General features: G+C 38.7%; 1 protein-coding gene across 1 annotated transcript in view; it reads left to right on the forward strand.

Annotated features, from left to right (window-relative positions):
- OPHN1 (oligophrenin 1) overlaps positions 1 to 21,428 on the forward strand; it is a 593,683-nt gene that overhangs the window by 439,580 nt on the left and 132,675 nt on the right. The window contains exon 19 of the mRNA XM_047092574.1: positions 13,631 to 13,790. Within this exon, the coding sequence (XP_046948530.1) occupies positions 13,631 to 13,790 (160 nt within the window). The remainder of the gene's footprint in view (positions 1 to 13,630; positions 13,791 to 21,428) is intronic.

Here is a 21,428-nt window from a genome sequence, read left to right on the forward strand (position 1 = left end):
CAATTACCTTCATAAGCTTTCTATAGTTTTCAGCATACAGATCCTTTACATCTTTGGTTAGATTTATTCCTAGGTATTTTATGCTTCTTGGTGCAATTGTGAATGGGATCAGTTTCTTTATTTGTCTTTCTGTTGCTTCATTGTTAGTGTATAAGAATGCAACTGATTTCTGTACATTGATTTTGTATCCTGCAACTTTGCTGAATTCATGTATCAGTTCTAGCAGACCCTTGGTGGAGTCTATCGGATTTTCCATGTATAATATCATGTCATCTGCAAAAAGCGAAAGCTTGACTTCATCTTTGCCAATTTTGATGCCTTTGATTTCCTTTTGTTGTCTGATTGCTGATGCTAGAACTTCCAGCACTATGTTAAACAACAATGGTGAGAGTGGGCATCCCTGTCGTGTTCCTGATCTCAGGGAAAAAGCTCTCAGTTTTTCCCCGTTGAGGATGATGTTAGCTGTGGGCTTTTCATAAATGGCTTTTATGATCTTTAAGTATGTTCCTTCTATCCCGACTTTCTCAAGGGTTTTTATTAAGAAAGGGTGCTGGATTTTGTCAAAGGCCTTTCTGCATCGATTGACAGGATCATATGGTTCTTCTCTTTTTTTTTGTTAATGTGATGTATCACGTTGATTGATTTGCGAATGTTGAACCAGCCCTGCATCCCAGGAATGAATCCCACTTGATCATGGTGAATAATTCTTTTTATATGCTGTTGAATTCGATTTGCTAGTATCTTATTGAGAATTTTGGCATCCATATTCATCAGGGATATTGGCTTGTAGTTCTCTTTTTTTACTGGGTCTCTGTCTGGTTTAGGAATCAAAGTAATACTGGCTTCATAGAATGAGTCTGGAAGTTTTCCTTCCCTTTCTATTTCTTGGAATAGCTTGAGAAGGATAGGTATTATCTCTGCTTTAAACGTCTGGTAGAACTCCCCTGGGAAGCCATCTGGTCCTGGACTCTTATTTGTTGGGAGATTTTTGATAACCGATTCAATATCTTCGCTGGTTATGGGTCTGTTCAAGCTTTCTATTTCCTCCTGATTGAGTTTTGGAAGAGTGTGGGTGTTTAGGAATTTGTCCATTTCTTCCAGGTTGTCCAATTTGTTGGCATATAATTCTTCATAGTATTCCCTGATAATTGTTTGTATCTCTGAGGGATTGGTTGTAATCATTCCATTTTCATTCATGATTTTATCTATTTGGGTCATCTCCCTTTTCTTTTTGAGAAGCCTGGCTAGAGGTTTGTCAATTTTGTTTATTTTTTCAAAAAACCAACTTTTGGTTTCGTTGATCTGCTCTACAGTTTTTTTTAGATTCTATATTGTTTATTTCTGCTCTGATCTTTATTATTTCTCTTCTTCTGCTGGGTTTAGGCTGCCTTTGCTGTTCTGCTTCTATTTCCTTTAGGTGTGCTGTTAGATTTTGTATTTGCGATTTTTCTTGTTTCTTGAGATAGGCCTGGATTGCAATGTATTTTCCTCTCAGGACTGCCTTCGCTGCGTCCCAAAGCGTTTGGATTGTTGTATTTTCATTTTCGTTTGTTTCCATATATTTTTTGAGTTCTTCTCTAATTGCCTGGTTGACCCACTCATTCGTTAGTAGGGTGTTCTTTAACCTCCACGCTTTTGGAGGTTTTCCAGACTTTTTCCTGTGGTTGATTTCAAGCTTCATAGCATTGTGGTCTGAAAGTATGCATGGTATGATTTCAATTCTTGTATACTTATGAAGGGCTGTTTTGTGACCCAGTATATGATCTATCTTGGAGAATGTTCCATGTGCACTCGAGAAGAAAGTATATTCTGTTGCTTTGGGATGCAGAGTTCTAAATATATCTGTCAAGTCCATCTGATCCAGTGTCTCATTCAGGGCCCTTGTTTCTTTATTGACCGTGTGTCTAGATGATCTATCCATTTCTGTAAGTGGGGTGTTAAAGTCCCCAGCAATTACCACATTCTTATCAATAAGGTTGCTTCTGTTTATGAGTAATTGTTTTATATATTTGGGGGCTCCGGTATTCGGCGCATAGACATTTATAATTGTTAGCTCTTCCTGATGGATAGACCCTGTAACTATTATATAATGTCCTTCTTCATCTCTTGTTACAGCCTTTAATTTAAAGTCTAGTTTGTCTGATATAAGTATGGCTACTCCAGCTTTCTTCTGGCTTCCAGTAGCATGATAAATAGTTCTCCATCCCCTCACTCTGAATCTAAAGGTGTCCTCAGGTCTAAAATGAGTCTCTTGTAGACAGCAAATAGATGGGTCTTGTTTTTTTATCCATTCTGATACCCTATGTCTTTTGGTTGGCGCATTTAATCCATTTACATTCAGTGTTATTATAGAAAGATACGGGTTTAGAGTCATTGTGATGTGTGTATGTTTTATGCTTGTAGTGATGTCTCTGGTACTTTGTCTCACAGGGTCCCCCTTAGGATCTCTTGTAGGGCTGGTTTAGTGGTGACAAATTCCTTCAGTTTTTGTTTGTTTGGGAAGACCTTTATCTCTCCTTCTATTCTAAATGACAGACTTGCTGGATAAAGGATTCTCGGCTGCATATTTTTGCTGTCTAGCACCCTGAAAATCTCGTGCCAATTCTTTCTGGCCTGCCAAGTTTCAAAAGAGAGATCAGTCACGAGTCTTATAGGTCTCCCTTTATATGTGAGGGCACGTTTACCCCTTGCTGCTTTCAGAATTTTCTCTTTATCCTTGTATTTTGCCAGTTTCACTATGATATGTCGTGCAGAAGATCGATTCAAGTTACGTCTGAAGGGAGTTCTCTGTGCCTCTTGGATTTCAATGTCTTTTTCCTTCCCCAGTTCAGGGAAGTTCTCAGCTATGATTTCTTCAAGTACCCCTTCAGCACCTTTCCCTCTCTCTTCCTCCTCTGGGATACCAATTATGCGTATATTATTTCTTTTTAGTGTATCACTTAGTTCTCTAATTTTCCCCTCATACTCCTGGATTTTTTTCTCTCTCTTTTTCTCAGCTTCCTCTTTTTCCATAACTTTATCTTCTAGTTCACCTATTCTCTCCTCTGCCTCTTCCATCCGAGCCGTGGTGGTTTGCATTTTGTTTTCCATTTCCTTTAAAGCGTTTTTCAGCTCCTCGTGACTGTTCCTTAGTCCCCTGATGTCTGTAGCAAGAGATTCTCTGCTGTCCTGTATGCTGTTTTCCAGCCCAGCGATTAATTTTATGACTATTATTCTAAATTCACTTTCTGTTATATTATTTAAATCCTTTTTGATCAGCTCATTAGCTGTTGTTATTTCCTGGAGATTCTTGTGAGGGGAATTCTTCCGCTTGGTCATTTTGGATAGTCCCTGGTGTGGTGAGGGCCTGCAGGGCACTTCCCCTGTGCTGTGGTGTATAACTGGAGTTGGTGGGCGGGGCCGCAGTCCGACCTGATGTCTGCCCCCAGCCCACCGCTGGGGCCACAGTCAGACTTGTGTGTGCCTTCTCTTCCCCTCTCCTAGGGGCGGGATTCACTGTGGGGTGGCGTGGCCCGTCTGGGCTACTTGCACACTGCCAGGCTTGTGATGCTGGGGATCTGGCGTATTAGCTGGGGTGGGAAGGCAAGGTGCACGGCGGCAGGGGGGGGCAGGCTTAGCTAGCTTCTCCTTAGGTGATCCACTTCAGGAGGGGCCCTGTGCAGCCGGAGGGAGTCAGATCGCTGGCTCCGCAGAAGCACAGAGTTGGGTGTTCGCGCGGAGCGAGCAATTTCCCTGGCCGGAGCCGGTTCCCTTTGGGATTTTGGCTGGGGGATGGGCGGGGGAGATGGCGCTGGAGAGCGCCTTTGTTCCCCGCCAAACTGAGCTCTGTCGTCCAGGGGCTCCGCAGCTCACCCTCCCTTTGTCCTCCAGCCTTCCCGCTTTCTGAGCAGAGCTGTTAACTTATGACCTCCCAGACGCTAAGTCGCGCTTGCTGTCGGAACACAGTCCGTCAGGCCCCTCCGCTTTTGCAAGCCGGACTCGGGGGCTCTGCTTGGCTGGCGAGCCGCCCCTCCGCCCCGGCTCCCTCCCGCCAGTCCGTGGAGCGCGCACCGCGTCTCCGCCCTTCCTACCCTCTTCCGTGGGCCTCTCGTCTGCACTTGGGTCCGGTGACTCTGTTCTGCTAATCCTCTGGCGGTTTTCTGGGTTATTTAGGCAGGTGTAGGTGGAATCTAAGTGATCAGCAGGACGCGCGGTGAGCCCAGCGTCCTCCTACGCCGCCATCTTCCCGATGCCCCCCGACTTCGGCTTATTGATAAGACTAGATCCACCATTTTTCCTTCAGAGCCTTACTACTTGTGTCTACTTTCTTTAGTGTCATATTGTTCAGCTTATTCCCATATCTCCTTTATTTCTGCTAAAGTAGAGATTATATTTAAAGACTAGTTGAATTCAAATTAACTATTTTTTGACTAGAACATATAATAGGCAGTGTTGTATCCCATATGGTATATCACATTTGAAGATGCATATTTGTTGGTCCACCCTACTGATGTTATGATTGACCATTGCTCTATTCTTCTAACCTATCTATGCAAGTTTGGTAGTGTCCATACAATATTTGTAGTCACTCCATATATAGTATCTTGACACATCTAAGCAATGAAAAATCACTTTACCATCAATCATGCTAATTTAAAAAGCCTCTGGTGTTGATTGGAGGTGCAGTTGTCTAAAGCTTATAGTAATCCCTCTGCCTTCTGATTAGAGTTTTTAAAATAGTAATCAATCACTCCTACTGTATGTAAGCATGTATTTACAATTATAATACTACACTAACCTATCCTAGAGTATGCATGAAAACTAACAAACATATATCAAATTTTATCAATTCTAAGGGGCACTTTTTTTCTAGTTGTAACCTGAATTCCAAATGCATCTTAGAATCAATAGTTTATTGGGGCACTTGGGTGACTCAGTCAGTTAAGCATCTGACTTTGGCTCAAGTCATGATCTTGCACTTCGTGAGTTCAAGCCCCGCATTGGGCTCTGTGATGACAGCTCAAAGCCTGCCTCGGATTCTGTGTCGCCCTCTCTCTCTGCCCCACCCCACTTTCATTCTGTCTGTCTCTCTCTCTCTTTCTCTCTCTCTCTCTCTCACAAAAAATAAACATTAAAAATATTTTTAAAACATTTTTAAAAAAGAATCAATAGTTTCTTAAAATTACTGTTGTCAGGCAGCAGAGCAGTTTTGATATAATGTCGTAACCTTTACATGCATGAATTTGGTCATAGCCACTCATTTTGTAGTCTTTTGGTTAAATGATGTTCATTGTTGAGTTTAGGTTCTATTAAAATGTTTTACGATATTATATAATTTGACAATAAACATTGTTTTTCATACTTAGTGACCCATAAAATGATGATGTGGTTGCAATTGATGACATTGATGAAATTCAGGACATTGCACTCACTGTGTTGAAGTATTTTTAAAGTAAATTACAGTTGAAAAATGAAAAGAAATGAAATGAAAATAAAAAGTAAAGTAAAGCAAAAAATTTACAGGTAATATAACATCAATACAGGAAACCAAACCTATCTAGCCTTAAGGGCACCCATGGAAACTGCTCACTTTGTGACAGACACTGACTCACTCTCTCCCTCTATTAGTATCTTGTCTCTTAAAAATTCTTTTTTATTATGCAAAATTTCAAGTGTACACAGAAATAGAATAAATAGTGTAAGGAACCCTCATGTGTCTATCACCCAGCTTCAAAAGTTATCAACTTTTGTGGCCAACTGATGTGGCCAATCTTGTTTCATCTATATCTCTACCCACCTTCCCCTGTATTATTTTGAAGTAAATCCAAGACATCATATTATTTCATCCATAACTATTTTAGCATGTATATTGAAATAATAAAAACTATTTTTACATATAAATACAATATAATTATCATGCCTAAACATAAGTTAGTAATAATTACTTAATATTATTATTTATTCTGTGTTCAAATTTCCAGTAGTCTCAAATATGTCATGTGGTTTTTCCTTGAATCAGGATGCAAATATTATACATACATAGTATCTATTGAAATGTTTTTTAAACCTATTTTAATCTTTAACAGAGGTCAGAAAATGTTTTCCACAAAGGATTAGATTGTACATATTTTAGGCTTTGTGAATTATATAGATGCTGTCACAACTACTCAGTTCTACCTTTGCAGTACTAAAGTATCCATTGATAATATGTGAACAAATGGGCAGAGCTATGCTCCAATAAAACTTTATTTACCAAAACAGATAGTAGGTTACATTTGGCTCAACAGCCGTAGTTTGATGACCCCCAATCTATAGCAGTAGTTCTGAAGCTTTTGCGTATATCATAAGCACTTAGAGGGCTAATGAACACAGAGGCCAAGTCTTAATACAATATAGGATAGGGCTTCTATGTTTTTACCATGTTCCCAATATAAAAGTTTCTTCATCTTTTTTTTCTTGTAATTTCTTGATTAACGGAAACAGATCATTTGTTTTTCAAAGTTTGCTATGGTTGGATCAAGAGGCTTGCTCTGATTACAGTTCTTTTATTTATTTATTTTTTTTTTGAGATATTTGGTTTTGGGGTTTTCTTTTGTGTGTGCTTTTTTTGTTTTGGGTTTTTGGTGATGGTGGTGGTGGTGGTGTATAGAGTGGGGAAGACAAGCACACTTTATACATTGTCCTGTGTTCTTCCAACAGTAGATACATAATGTGTGGCTTTCTTTTTTCCCCATTACTTTCAAGATACAGCTTTCTTAGATTCATTAGATGGCAGATCTTGAAGCCTCTTTAGTTCACCTAATAACTTGCTCATTTTACAGATGAGAGAATAGATATCTAAGGATAGAAAAAGATATGCCAAAATTCACACAGCACATAAGTGATGAAACCAGCTTTAATGAACTTCTTCAGTTTTTATGATTTCCATATTTACTGACATATAATTGACAAATAAAATTTATATATGAAATTATAAATAAAATTATATATATTTAAGATACATATACAACTTGATGGTTGGTGTGTGTGTGTGTGTGTGTGTGTGTGTGTGTATATATATATATGTTATGAAATGGTTGCCACAACAACATCTATCAACTCACATAATTTCACTTTCTTCTTGTTGTAGTGATAACACATAAGATTTACCCTCTTAGCAAATTTCAAGTGTACAATACAGTATTGTTAATTCTATTCGCATTGCTATACATTAGATCTCCAGAACTTAATCATCTTATATAACTGAAACATTGCACCTCTTGACCACCATGTCCCCATTTCCCCCTCCCGCAGCTCCTGGAAACCACCATTCTACTCTCTGTTTCTATGTTTGACTATTTTTGGATTCCGCATATAAGCAAGATAATTTTGTCTTTCTGTGGATGGATTATTTCACTTAACATGTTTTCTAGGTGCATCCATGTTGTAGCAAATGGCAGAATTTGCTTCCTTTTTAAGGCTGATAAACATTCCATTGTATGTATATATTTACCTATTTGTCTATTGTTGGACACTTAGGTTGCTCCCAAATATTGGCTATTGTGAATAATGCTGCAATGGGAGTGCAGATATCTTTTTGAGATAGTGATTTAATTTCATTTGGATTGTCTATGCAAAATGAACAAACATTTTAGAATCTCTAAATGTAGGGGCGCCTGGGTGGCTCAGTCAGTGTAAGCGTCTGACTCTTGGTTTCAGCTCAGGTCATGAGACCTGCATTGGGCTCAGCACAAGCATGGAAACTGCTTGGGATTCTCTCCCTCTCTCTCTCTGTCTCTCCCCACTATGTGTGTAACCCCCCCTCAAAATAAATAAATAAACTTTAAAAAAGGAATCTCCAGAAGTAGAAATAGAGTTTTATTTGAGCCCAAGATAAGGACAGTTGCTCAGGAAACAGTCTTCACAAGGAAGAAAGTGCTCCAGGAAATTAACAGTTTTTACAAGGCTATATAGTTTTTTACATCTTATAAAAGCTCAAAATATTATATATTTTGAAGATAGGCAGGAATCATGAGTTTTATCATGAATACAGGTGATGTAGGGCCACTGAGCAAATGGTCAAGAAAGAATTCTTGAGACATTTTCAGTGCAAAAAGGTGTTTTCATTAAAGCATGGGACAAGACCCCCAGGCAGGAAGAGATGCACTGTGACTGTGAGGATTGATTGGCTATATACTTTCAAGTTGGGCGGTAGGAATAAGGGAAGTCTCTAAAATGATTTCCATATGTTAAAGAAGACTTACAGGATCCTGGAGGTCTGACTATTGTCAAGCTAAGGTTGCTTTTAGTCTCTAGCAGAACATCAAGATTAAGTCAGCCCTGAGTTTCTTGAGGAATTTCACACTCTGCATGTCTCAGGCATTTATCAATGGGCTGCAAGTTGTAAGAAAATTTAATTTTATCTATGTTTTTCTTGCCTTTGTTCTCCTCATCATAGGGAGTAGGAACATTGACCAATATCTCAAGGACAAGATGGTTTTCCTTTATGCTACTCATTCAGAAAGCAAGTGTACAATGTATGTGTGGTAAGCCATAAATCAGGCTTCTGATTTTAACAAAGTTTATGTACATTCATGCTAAATAAGAAATCTAAAATGGCTTCCCTTGTATATAGGCCTTTAGAGAGTTTTTGTCTCATCAGGATATATTTCCAGAAATGGGATTGCTGGATCATAAGGTTGTTCTATTTTATAGACTCTCAAATCAAAATTATTTTTCCCTCAACTGGAAGCTTCTTACAACTTCCCTCTGATATCCACTTTTTAAAAAAAAATTGATGTTCAAGAATTTGTACCCATTGTTTTTAGTCCATGTGGACTAGAGAATTTAAGGTTTATTTGCTGTCAAATCATATCACAAACTCCTACCTAATTCACTACTCACAGTGCCCTTTTGGTTTTATTCATCTTATGGTTTGGGGTGTGACTTATGCCCCTTAATGGTTCTCAAAATGTATAATCAAAGGAAATATGTCAAATGCAAAGAAATCTACCCAGAAATAGGTTATCTTCCAAATCTTATAGTGTTGTGGGATTTTTTATGTCAATACCCAGGGTTCATTGTCTCGCCACTTCGAAGAATGAAGAGGTGAACACAAAATGAGCAGCAGGCCAAAGTTTATTAGGGTATAACATTAGGAAAGAAGAATATTATTAAAACTGTCTTTATAGAGAGGGGATGTCCTTGTTTTATAGGGTTCTGGTCACCTCCCTTCCCTTCCCCCTTTCTTCTCAGGTCTCATCGTTATTGGCTTGACAACTCTAGGTGTTGGGTTGTCCATTCCTGATTGGTTCAGTTCTATTGTGTGAGGAGTCAGACTGGTCAGACTGTCCCTCATATAACATAAGTTTTATGGTTTACTTTTTTTAGTTATGTATGTTGATTGTCAAATTCCTGGGGGGAACATGAGAGGGAGTAGGTGGTATCTGTTACATTCTTAAGAGGGACCTTATATCTGAGGGGTTTTGCTGCAGTTAGACATTCCTAGAATTGTTCCAAAATTTGTTTTTCCCCACCCAGGGACCTCAGGTCCTAATCTTTCCCTCTCTGCCTATTTTATCCTATCTTTTCCTATCATAAGAAGGCCAAGAAGTAAAAGAATGTCCTAAATGGGATACCAGTGATGGGGTTTTGGAGTGGTGGGAGTCTGGATCTGATGACCACAAAGAATTCTTGAGACGTCTTTGGTGCAAAAAAAGAATTCTTAAGATGTCTTTGGTGGAAAAAGGTGATTTTATTAAAGCACAGGGACAGGACCTGTGGACAGAAATAGCTGCACTGGGGTTGTGAACAGTGAGTGATTATGTACCTTCAGGTTGGGAGGGGGGTCAGGGATAGCATAAGTCTCTAAGGTATTTTGGAAACAAGGTTTCCAGGACCTTGAGGGGCTAGCTGCTGTTAGGAAAAGGTCATTCATTATTGTTTAGTAAAAATTCAGTCAGGAGACCCTTAAGATGTATATCAGTGGGCCATATGCTTGGAGGATGTTTACTAACATATATCTTGGGGGGTAGAGATACAGGAAGATTCCAAAGGAATTTTTATATGTTAAAGTAGATTTACAGTGTCCTTGGGGGGTCAGGATAATGTTAAGCTAAGATTGCCTTTTTCCCTGAGCAACATATCATCATTGAAGCCGCTCAGTTCCTAGAGGAATATCACTCTGCCTGTTTCAAGGACTTGTCAATATGCAGTAAGGAAATTTAATTTTTCATTTCCCTTTGTTTCCCACATCACCAGCAACCTCCCTTAGAGACATAGAAGGTGGTTTTAGCTTAAAGGGGCCCCCAGACGGGTTTTGATTTCTTGAGAGGAATTAAGCAGGCAGTGGGAGGCAATAGAATGACTGTAAGACTTGTGGCCAAACAAATATAGGTTTGAATCCCTGTATTTTCATGTATTCACAAACTCTGTGATCTTGATTAAGTGCTTTACCTTCTATGAACCTAGGCTTCAGAGATAAAACACTCTGCCTTTTTTGGAGTTGGGAGGATTAAGCAAGCTTTGGCACCTTCAACCAAAGTCATTTCCTTTCAAAGCTCACATAAGGAGATAAGCACTCACACATGTTGGAGGCTATCTTCTCAGGAGTGTCCTTGCCTTGCTACTAGTGGTTTAGCCATTCTGTATCTCTTGGTGGCTGTATAGAGTTGTTTTTCCATTTTAACATTTCAAAAAATTCTGTCATTAAATAAGGGTTAATTGGGGCACCTGGGTGGCTCAGTCAGTTAAGCGTCCGACTTCGGCTCAGGTCATGATCTCACAGTTTGTGGTTTTGAGCCCTGCGTCAGGCTCTTTGCTGACAGCTCGGAGCCTGGAGCCTGCTTCTGATTCTGTGTCTCCCTCTCTCTCTGCCCCTTCCCTGCTTACACTCTGTCTCTCTCTCTGTCTCTCAAAAATAAACAAATGTAAAAAAAAAATAAAAAAATAAGGGTTAATTGTAGAAATATTTAAACTGTTAAAAGGGACCCATAGCCAGCCCAGCAATAACAAATGCCTATGCATTGTTGCTGTTCATCATCATGTGAATTTCACCAGCCTTTGTCATTGGCTTAACATTAGGATTTGTCTAAGGATTCTGTCCCTCCCAATTACCCAGTTAGTAACAAGAACCTGTTGATGGGGTCAACCTCTCAGGGGTCTTTACCTGAGCAGGGAGTTTTGAAAATTAGTGTTTGTGGTGGGTTGTCTCATAGCCTTACCTCCCCACCCCACAGCCAAACTGACCAAACAGCTGTTCATCTTTCATTTGGTTCCTCCAGTAGTATTTGAAAAAGCACTAGAAGCATTCATTTCCATGAAAAATAATTAATTGGCACCTGATGTGTATGAGTCACACACACTTGGAAGTTGTTTACCACCTAGTAAAGGAGGCAGATAAAAAAAAAAAACAGAAAATCATAACATACTTTCTTGCCAATGGTATCAATCAAGAAGAAAATGGGCTGTGACAGCTCTGAAGGATATGTCATCTGAAGTGTATCTCAAAGGATAGACATTCTTTAGATCCAGGAAGAAGGAGACATTCTAAGCAGAAGGAGTGGCATGTAACAACATGGTACAGCCATGTTGTTAATCTAAGCAGTGTAATATATCAAGAGTGTCAAAGGTCAGCACAGCCTGAATGGAGCCTCCTGTAGAGGTAACAATAACATCAGATCTTTCTGATGCAGTATTTCCAGGATACCATGCTAAAGCAATTTAGCTCTATGCAACTTCCCTCTAAGGTGGATACTATTTTTGCATGTGGAAAAATTGAATTCCAGAGAGGTTCGGTTACTAACACTGTTGCACAGCTATGTGGTAGTGTTAGGATTCAAACCCAGATCAGCTTCAGAGTCCAAGCTGTGCATTGGGATTAGAAACAGGCATCAAGTTGCAACTTTGAAGAGTTGGTCCTATCCTATAAATGATAGGAAACCCCTAAAGAGAATTTAAGGAAGGAGAGTGACTAGGGATTAGAACATTAGTGATTACAGGCTCTACTCTGATGAGACTGATGGTGATTTCAGGGAAATCCCTTTCCTTCTTTGGAGCTCTTTGTTTTGTTTTCTTTTTGTTTTTGTTTCTTTTGTTTGTTTGTTTTGGTGTGTGTGTGTGTGTGCGTGTGTGTGTGTGATTTCATCTGTAAAATGAGGACAGTGATAAAGGGCTAGTTTAAAGTATCCCTTCCAATAAAAAGCTTCTGCACAGCAAAGGAAACAACCAACAAAACTAAAAGGCAACCAACGGAATGGGAAAAGATATTTGCAAATGACATATCAGACAAAGGGCTAGTATCCAAAATCTATAAAGAGCTCACCAAACTCCACACCCGAAAAACAAATAAGCCAGTGAAGAAATGGGCAGAAAACATGAATAGACACTTCTCTAAAGAAGACATCCGGATGGCCAACAGGCACATGAAAAGATGCTCAACGTCGCCCCTCATCAGGGAAATATAAATCAAAACCACACTCAGGTATCACCTCACACCAGTCAGAGTGGCCAAAATGAACAAATCAGAACAAATCAGGAGACTATAGATTCTGGAGAGGATGTGGAGAAACGGTAACCCTCTTGCACTGTTGGTGAGAATGCAAATTGGTGCAGCCACTCTGGAAAACAGTGTGGAGGTTCCTCAGAAAATTAAAAATAGACCTACCCTATGACCCAGCACTAGCACTGCTAGGAATTTACCCAAGGGATACAAGAGTGCTGATGCATAGGGGCACTTGTACCCCAGTGTTTATAGCAGCACTGTCAACAATAGCCAAATTATGGAAAGAGCCTAAATGTCCATCAACTGATCAATGGATAAAAAAATTGTGGTTTATATACACAATGGAGTACTACGTGGCAATGAGAAAGAATGAAATATGGCCCTTTGTAGCCACGTGGATGGAACTGGAGAGTGTTATGCTAAGTGAAATAAGCCATACAGAGAAAGACAGATACCATATGGTTTCACTCTTATGTGGATCCTGAGAAACTTAACAGAAACCCATGGGGGAAGGGAAGAATAAAAAAAGAGGTCAGAGTGGTAGAGAGCCAAAGCATAAGAGACTCTTAAAAACTGAAAACAAACTGAGGGTTGATGGGGGGTGGGAGGGAGGGGAGGGTGGGTGATGGGTATTGAGGAGGGCACCTTTTGGGATGAGCACTGGGTGTTGTATGGAAACCAATTTGACAATAAACTTCATATACTGGAAAAAAAAAGTATCCCTTCCAGCCCTTAGAGTTTTTTGCTTTCAAACTAGGGGTGGGGAAAATGCTAGATTCCTGGCTGGCGAAGCTGGTATACATTTATCTATGTGCTTTATTGTTTTTTATATGTGCTTTATACATGCTGTACTTCTTGCCTGGAATGCTGTCTTGCTTTTCTCCTGTCTTTCCAAATACTTTCTAACTATAGCTGCCCACCCTCCTTCTCTTAACTCGTACAGTGCTACTAAGTTAGATGTGTCTCACTTTGGCCCCTAATTATATACTAACTTTTATTCTTTGCTACTTGCTTCTTTTGTAGTATTTTATTCTCATATATATTTTGGACTCTCCTTTTTTTCCTTACTATTTAATTTCTCTTACCCCCTATATCACCTAACACAGTCTTGGTTGGTTACAAGGGGTCTTGGAGAAAGTCTTATTAATCATTTTCTTTCTCTTTTGGCAGTGTATGTGAGCACAGCAAAGATAATCTTATGACCCCCTCTAACATGGGGGTGATCTTTGGGCCCACTCTGATGAGAGCTCAGGAGGACACTGTTGCTGCCATGATGAACATCAAATTCCAGAACATCGTGGTGGAAATCCTAATTGAGCACTTTGTCAAGGTATGCATTCCCTGTTCTCACCATCACTTCTCCAAACATGTGACACTTTCCCCTAGGCACCTTTTAGAGTTGTGTCTCCCTCCCTGGCTCAAATTGATAATGGAAGGAAATTCCATTTTGACACAATTGCATTTAATAACATTTCTCACACTGTGAAATTCATTCATTTAGAAAATATTGCTCAATTCTATAATTATTATTAGGCACCAGGCTAGACGATATAGAAGAAGAAAAAACAAAAACTATTCATGCCTGTATGGAGCTAACAGTGTAATATGGTGATAGCCATATAAACAAATGAAAATGATAGATATAAAAGTGGTGCATGTACAACGAAACCATAAATAAAGCAATACTAATACTTATTTAAACCTTATTTCATTTCAAAAAAATTTAGGGTTGTATATTTTATATGGCATGTAAAATATGAAGTACTGTACATAATAATTAGGTCAAATGGAAAAGGAGAAATAAGGATAGAGACAGAAAATGTACCCAGGAATGAGGCTAGACAAGAAATATTTATTGACAAGTCCTGTACACTTGTTACAGATGGCCCATCATCAACCTCTAAGCTTTCTAGCAGCCAGTACCATCCTAGAAAAACATAATTCAATAAAAACTTTTTGCAGGGTAGGGGGCTAATAATATAACCCAGATAGCATCCACAGTTTAAATCCAAGCTCTGCTACTTACTAGCTGTATTTGGTGGGATACAGGTAGGCCTCTAAGACTCCACATACAAACACAATGGCTCCAACAAAAGAGACACTTATTATTTGATTGTGGAATAGTCCAGTGAAGTGTTTCAGGGCTGGTATGGTGATTTGACATGAGCAGAAACTCAGGTTCCTTCTTTCTTTCTTATTGTTCTGCCATCTCTAATGTGCTGCTTCATCTACATGGCCAAATACCTTCTGTGTTATATCATTTGAAAAGGTTGAAAGAAAGTCAAGTGAAGGATTCAAACCTTTCCATTAAGCCCATGACCTGGAAGCCCCATATACCACTTTTATTTACCATTTCAGAATTTAGTTCCCTGGTCACATCTGGCTATAAGTGAATTAGAGAAGTGTAGTTTTTATTTTGGACACTCATATGCCAAGATAAGACTTTAGTTCTTGTGCTAAAAGAAAAATGAGAGAATGTATATTGGATAACAGCTGGCACTTTCTGTTATATTATCTGTGTTACATCAAACAACTTCTATGATAGTCATTTTTTCAGCTAAAATGTGAAGATGATAATAAACCTGTACTATGTGACAGACACATGTCCAAGGTCATTTAGCTAATAACAGAGCTGGGGTTTAAATCCAAGTAGCTTAGAAATCCTTAATCACTTAATCCTTAATCAGTGCTGCCTCACCCATAATTTTTGAACAGTGATATTGTTGGGCATAGAGGGCACTTTGGGATTGTCAAGGATGGGTACTTTCAGAGAAGTACAGCTTATGTTAATACTGAAGGTGGAAATAAAGGAAAATAGGAAAAGGAATTTTCGAGGAGATGACCCAGTGTGAACAAAGGCCCAAGGGCCTAAAACTTCAAGTAATTTGGTATTGTTGGAACATGAAATGAAAATAGCAGTGGCCAGAGATGTAATTAGAGGCAGACAGGGGCCAGGTCCTAAGAGGACTAAACTCTGCCTAGTTGAGGAGTTTGGAATGTTTGGAATTGTTCCTGCAAGCTTGGGAAAGCATTTCATAAAAGTAGAATAGTATGATGGACAGACTTACATTTGGAAGGCATTATCTTGACTGTGGTGTGAAAGAGAGATCACAGAGAGGGAGGGTAGTGTCATAGTGAGAGCAATAAACAACTGCAGTCTGACTCAGGGTGGTGGGAAAAAGAATAGAGAGGGAAAAGTATAAGACTTAGTTATTGGAAATGGAAATTGTGGGAGAGGAAGATGTCTGAATTATGGATTTCTGATGTGGCTGACTGGATGGATGGGACTGTCCTTCATACATATAAAAATACAGAATGTTAAAGTTTTGGGAAAGATGGGGAAAAAAACTTAATTAGGGGCAGGTTGGACTTGAGATTCCTGAAGGATATCCAGAAGGCATTATCTAGGAAGTAGTTGACTATATAAAGTAAAGAGTAACAAACTTTTCTTAAAGAACAATATGGTAAATGTTTCAGGCTTCACAGATCATAGAAATCTTTCACAACTGTTCAACTCTACCTTTGTATTGGAAAAGCATGTAAACAAATGAGTATTCCAATAAAACTCTATTTACAAAACAGGGAGCAGGCCTATGGGCTGTAATTTCCTGACTCTTGATCTAAAGCCCAAATTTCATTTATTAATTAATTGACTAATTGATATTCATTCAACCAATATGTATTGAGTAACTACTATTTGCCAGGTACTATTTTATTTTTTATTTTTAAATTTATTTTATTTATTTATTTAGAGAGAGAAAGAGAGAACAAGTGCAAGTGGGGGAGGGGCAGAGAGAGAAGGAGAGCGAGAATCCCAAGCAGGCCCTATGCTATCAGTGCAGAGCCCAACGTGGGGCTTGAATTCATGAACCATGAGATCATGACCTGAGCCGAAATCAAGAGTCAGATGCTTAACAGACTGAGCCACCCAAGTGCCCCTGCCAGTTACTATTTTTGGGCCTAGAGATACAACCCTCATGGAATTTACATTCTAAAAGAAGTAGAAAAACAGTATTTAAAATGAGTAAAATACATAGTATGTTAGATGGTAATGGGCATTAAGAAGAAAAATAAAGCAGAGAAGGGGAATAGGAAGGGTTGGAAAGTGGTTTTCCAATTCTAAATATAGGAAGACCTCACTGAGAAGACAACTTTTGAGCAGAGATCCATAGGAAATAAAGGAGTGATTTCATTCAGATATCTGAGGGAAAAGCATTTTACACTGAGGAAATGGTAAGTATATTATCCCTGAAGCAGAAGTGTGCCTATCATGTTCAAAGTACAAAAAGGAGGCCTGATTAGCTAGAAAGGATTAAACAAAAACAAAAACAAACAAAACAAAAACAAAAACAAAAAACCCAAGAAGATGGAGTCAGAAAGAAAATAGAGAAGGGAAGCTGAGTAGATTCCAATATGTCCTTAGAATCCATTGGAAGTACTTTGCGACTTTGCTCTATCTGAGTAAGATATAAGGAGGTTTTTGACCAGAGAAATAACACTATTTGACTTATGTTTAACAGGACTATTCTGGATGCTGTGTGGATATAAGGGTAGAAGGAAGGAGACTGATTAGGAAGCTGTTTCAGTAATGCAATCAAAAATGGTTGTATCTTGCATGAGGGTAGTAATAGTGGAGATGGTAAGAAGTGGTCACATTCTAAATATATTTTGAAGTCAGAGCCAACAGGATTTGCTGACAAATCACATGTGAAATGTTGTAGAGAGAGAGGAGTCATGGGTAACTTCAAGATTTTTTTTTTTTAATTTGAGCAATTAGAAGGATGAGATTGCCATTTACCGAGATACATAAGGGTGAGGGAGAGGAGAAACTCAGTTTACAACAAGTTAACATAGATATGCCTGTGAAACATCTGAGGTCAGAGAAGAAGGATTAGAGAAATAGTGTTGACGTCAACAGCATAGAGATGGTGTTTAAGACAATGTGAGTAAATATTCTTGCCTATGGAATACGTGTAGTGAGAGAATAAATATTAGACAAAGAATTGAAATGTAAGGAGTGCCAATGTTTGAAGGGCCAATAGAAGAGATTATAAAACACATTGAGAAGGAATGGTCAGTGAAAGAACTAGGAGATAAGGTAGCCACAGACCCCTGGAAAGGAGAGAGTCTTAGGAAGGAAAGAGTGAACAGTAGTCTCAATTTATCAAGACATGTTATGTAGGACAAGCACTGAAAAGAATCTACTGCTTTAAAAGTTGTTAATTTTTTAAAAATATAAGCAATAGATGTACATGCCAAAAAATACCATAAAGAAAGAATAACACACACACACACACACACATAATCAATCACAAGAATACTCTAAATGTGGAGGGAGGAAGGCAGAACCTTAGGATCTGAGGAATGACATGGCCTTGAGTCATCTGGATTTTGTTTTTGCCTCATGTCTTCCAGATTGGGTAGTGTAGAAGCTGACAGCCTAAGAACACCAACAGGTGCAGTCAAAAAAAGGTATCAACAAAAGCCTACTCTCTCTAGCCAAAGGACCAGGAAAGCGAGAGCCCCACAACACAGAAAATGTTTAGATAATAACATCTCTACTCCAGCAAAATAGCACAGAAAAATTGTGGCCCCACTCCCACCCCTTCCAGCAAAGACTGCGCAGGGAAGGTAGACTTCTACCTTTGCAAGTCTGTAACAAGGCATCTGAGCCTCCCTCCCCCAACTCCATGTGGTAGTGTCAAGAAGACCAAGTGAGGAGCCAGAATTTCATCCTCACCTGGTGGTAATGAGACACCTTCCCACACTCCTAGTCGTGTCGGTGGAGACCACATGAAGCACCTGGACAACCATACCTATTTGGCACTGTAGTAGCATCAGAGGAGGCCTGGTAGAAATACAGAATTTTAACCACCATTCAGTGGTAATATGGCTACCACACTGTAGTGTCAGTGTAGAGAATACCATTTTGGGAAGAATAATGAGATATCCCTCTCCCTCCAGCCAGAGAGGTATCAGCAGAGGCCTACGTGGGAAGTCTGAACTCCTACCTATCAGTAACAAGAAGTTCTTCCCTTCCATTGGGATGTCGATAGAGGCCTGGACTTTCACTCAGTCCTGGCAGTAATGAGGCAGTGCTCCTCCTTCCCTATAGTGCCAGTGTCAGAAGAAGCTGGCTATAACAGAAGATACAAGTAAGAACAAGAGTCACATAATACCCCAAATCTGCAGGCTTCAGTTGAAAATCATTTGTCAAAATAATACCAAGAACCAGGAAGATTACAACATGAATGAGAAAAGACCATCAATGGATATCAGCACCAAGATGACACAGATGCTAATTATCTGACAAGAATTTTAAGGTAGCCATTATAAAAATGCTTTAATGAACCATTAGGAATACATTTGAAAGAAAAAAAAGAGAGAATCTCAGCAAAGTAATAAAAAGTTTCTTTAAAGAAATACAGATTCAGCAACTAAATAGAGGGTATAAAAATGATATAAAAGATATAAAAAATAACCAAGTGAAAATTATAGAACTGAAAAATACAATAAACGATATTTTAAAATCCAGTGAATGGGCTTAACAATAGAATGGGGGAGGACAGGGGAAAGAAACTAAGGGGTGTCTGAGTGGCTCAGTTGGTTAAGTGTCTGGTTCTTGATTTTAACTCAGGTCATGATCTCATGGTCGTGAGATTGAGCTCCACATCAGGCTCCTCGCCCAGTGTGAAGATTATCTCCCTCTCTTTGGCCCTCCCTGGCTCGCTCTCTCGCTCGCTCTCTCTCTCTCTCTCTTCTCTGAAAGAAAGAGAAAGAAAGAAACTGAACTGTTAAAATAACAGAATCCAAAAAAGAGAAGACTAAGGCTAGAACAATAGAAGACTAAGAGAAAATGTAGCCAGCAGTCCTATCATAAAAAATGGCTAAGGGGAGTTCTCTAAACAAAAAAGATAGAATAAAAGAAGGAATCTTGGAATATCAGGAAGGAAAAATAAACAATAGAAAAAACAAAAATATGGGTAAATTTAATAGACTTTCCTTTTCCTCTTGAGTGTTCTCAATTATGTTTGATGGTTAAAGCAATTTTTCCAGCTTTATTGAAATAAAATTTACAGTATGATCTGATGTGTAATGTATGTGAAAGAAGTGTTTAAGACAATTGTTTTATAAAAGAGGGAGCATAAAGAATATCAAAGGAGGTAAGGTTTGTACATTTAACCAAACAGGTAAAATATTGACACCAGTAACCTGTGATGAGTATATATGTATACCTAATGCAACCACTAAAAATCTATACAAAGAGGTACACTCAGAAACACTGTAGATAAACTGGAATTCTAAAAAGTGTTCAAGAAAGACATAGCAATCCTAAATGTTTATGTAGTAACAATAAACCTTCAAATTACATGAAACAAAATTTGTAGAGCTGAGAGGAAAAATAGAAAAATCCACAATTATACTTGAAGACTTTAATAACCCTCTCAACAATTGAAAGAGCAACTAGATAGAAAATCATAAAATATTTAGAAGAATTCAAAAACACTATCAACCAACAGGATTTAAACAATGCTCCAGCCACCAACAGCAGAATATACATTATTTTCAAGTAGCCATGGGACACATACCAAGATAGACCATATCCTGGGCCATAAAACAAACCGAAAACCTTAAAAAATAAAAGTATGCATGGTGTTTTACTGACCCCAATGGAATAAAACTAAAAATCATTAACAAAAAAGCAACATAAGGCTTGGAGGGAATAATGGCAAGATTGAAGAACCCAGCTACCCCATCCTCCAATGTTATCAATGATTGTATAGATGTCTGTGAGTAAAAATAGCTCTTGGAGACCTCTAGAATTCACATAGGTAGTTTTAGCAACACAATGGAACTAAAAAATCTGAGAATAACTGCATAAGAAGAGAAAGAAAACTAACTTCATTTTGCTTACATCATCCCATTCTACAAGATAGTGTTGTTCAGTGCCAAGAAGGAATTTCCCAGCTAGAAAACCTTCCCCTCACCAGGAAAGGAAGAATGAAGTGAGCAACCAGCTTCTCCATCCTCTCAGAGCACTATGAAGATCTAACTACAATCTCACCCCACTCAGATGAGCAAAACTGAGATGTATACAGCTGTATAAGAAAAAGAAAGAAAAGCAGAGGGTATTCACAATTGCACCAAAACCCATAATGTATCTGGGAATAAATGGAACCAAAGAAGTAGAGATTGGTATGCTGAAAACTATAGAAAGATTATTGAAAGAAATTGAAGAAGACACAAAGAAAAGGGAGAACATTCCATGCTCATGGATTGAAAAAACAAATATTGTTAAAATATCTATATTACCCAAAGCAATCTATTCAATGCAATCCCTATCAAAAAACACCAGTATTCTTCACAGAGCTAGAAAAAACAATTCTAAAATTTCTGTGGCACCATAAAAGACCCTGAATAGCCAAAGTAATGTTCAAAAAGTAAACCAAAGCAGAAGGCATCACAATCCCAGACTTCCAGCTGTATTACAAAGCTATAATGTTCAAGACAGTACGGTGCTGGCACAAAAACAGACATAGATCAATGGAACAGGATATAGAACTCAGAAATGGACCCACAAATTTATGGCCAACTAATCTTCAACAAAGCAGGAAAGAGTATCCAATGCAAAAAATACAGTCTCTTTAGCAAATGGTGTGGGGCAAACTGGACAGCGACATGCAGAATAATGAAACTGAACCACTTTCTTATGCCATACACAAAAATAAATTCAAAATGGATGAGGACCACTTTCTTATGCCATACACAAAAATAAATTCAAAATGGATGAAAGACCTAAATGTAAGACAGCAAACCATCAAAATCCTAGAGGAGTAGACAAAGAGAGAACAACCTCTTTGACCTCGGCTACAGCAACTTCTTGCTAAATATGTTTCTGGAGGCAACGGAAACAAAAGCTAAAAGTGAACTATTGGGACCTCATCAAGATAAAAATCTTCATCAAGAT

The sequence above is a fragment of the Lynx rufus genome, unplaced genomic scaffold (assembly GCF_022079265.1).
Source record: "Lynx rufus isolate CCGP_SWC_20201006 ecotype Redwood Valley unplaced genomic scaffold, mLynRuf1.p SCAF_30, whole genome shotgun sequence".
Lineage (NCBI taxonomy): Eukaryota > Metazoa > Chordata > Mammalia > Carnivora > Felidae > Lynx > Lynx rufus.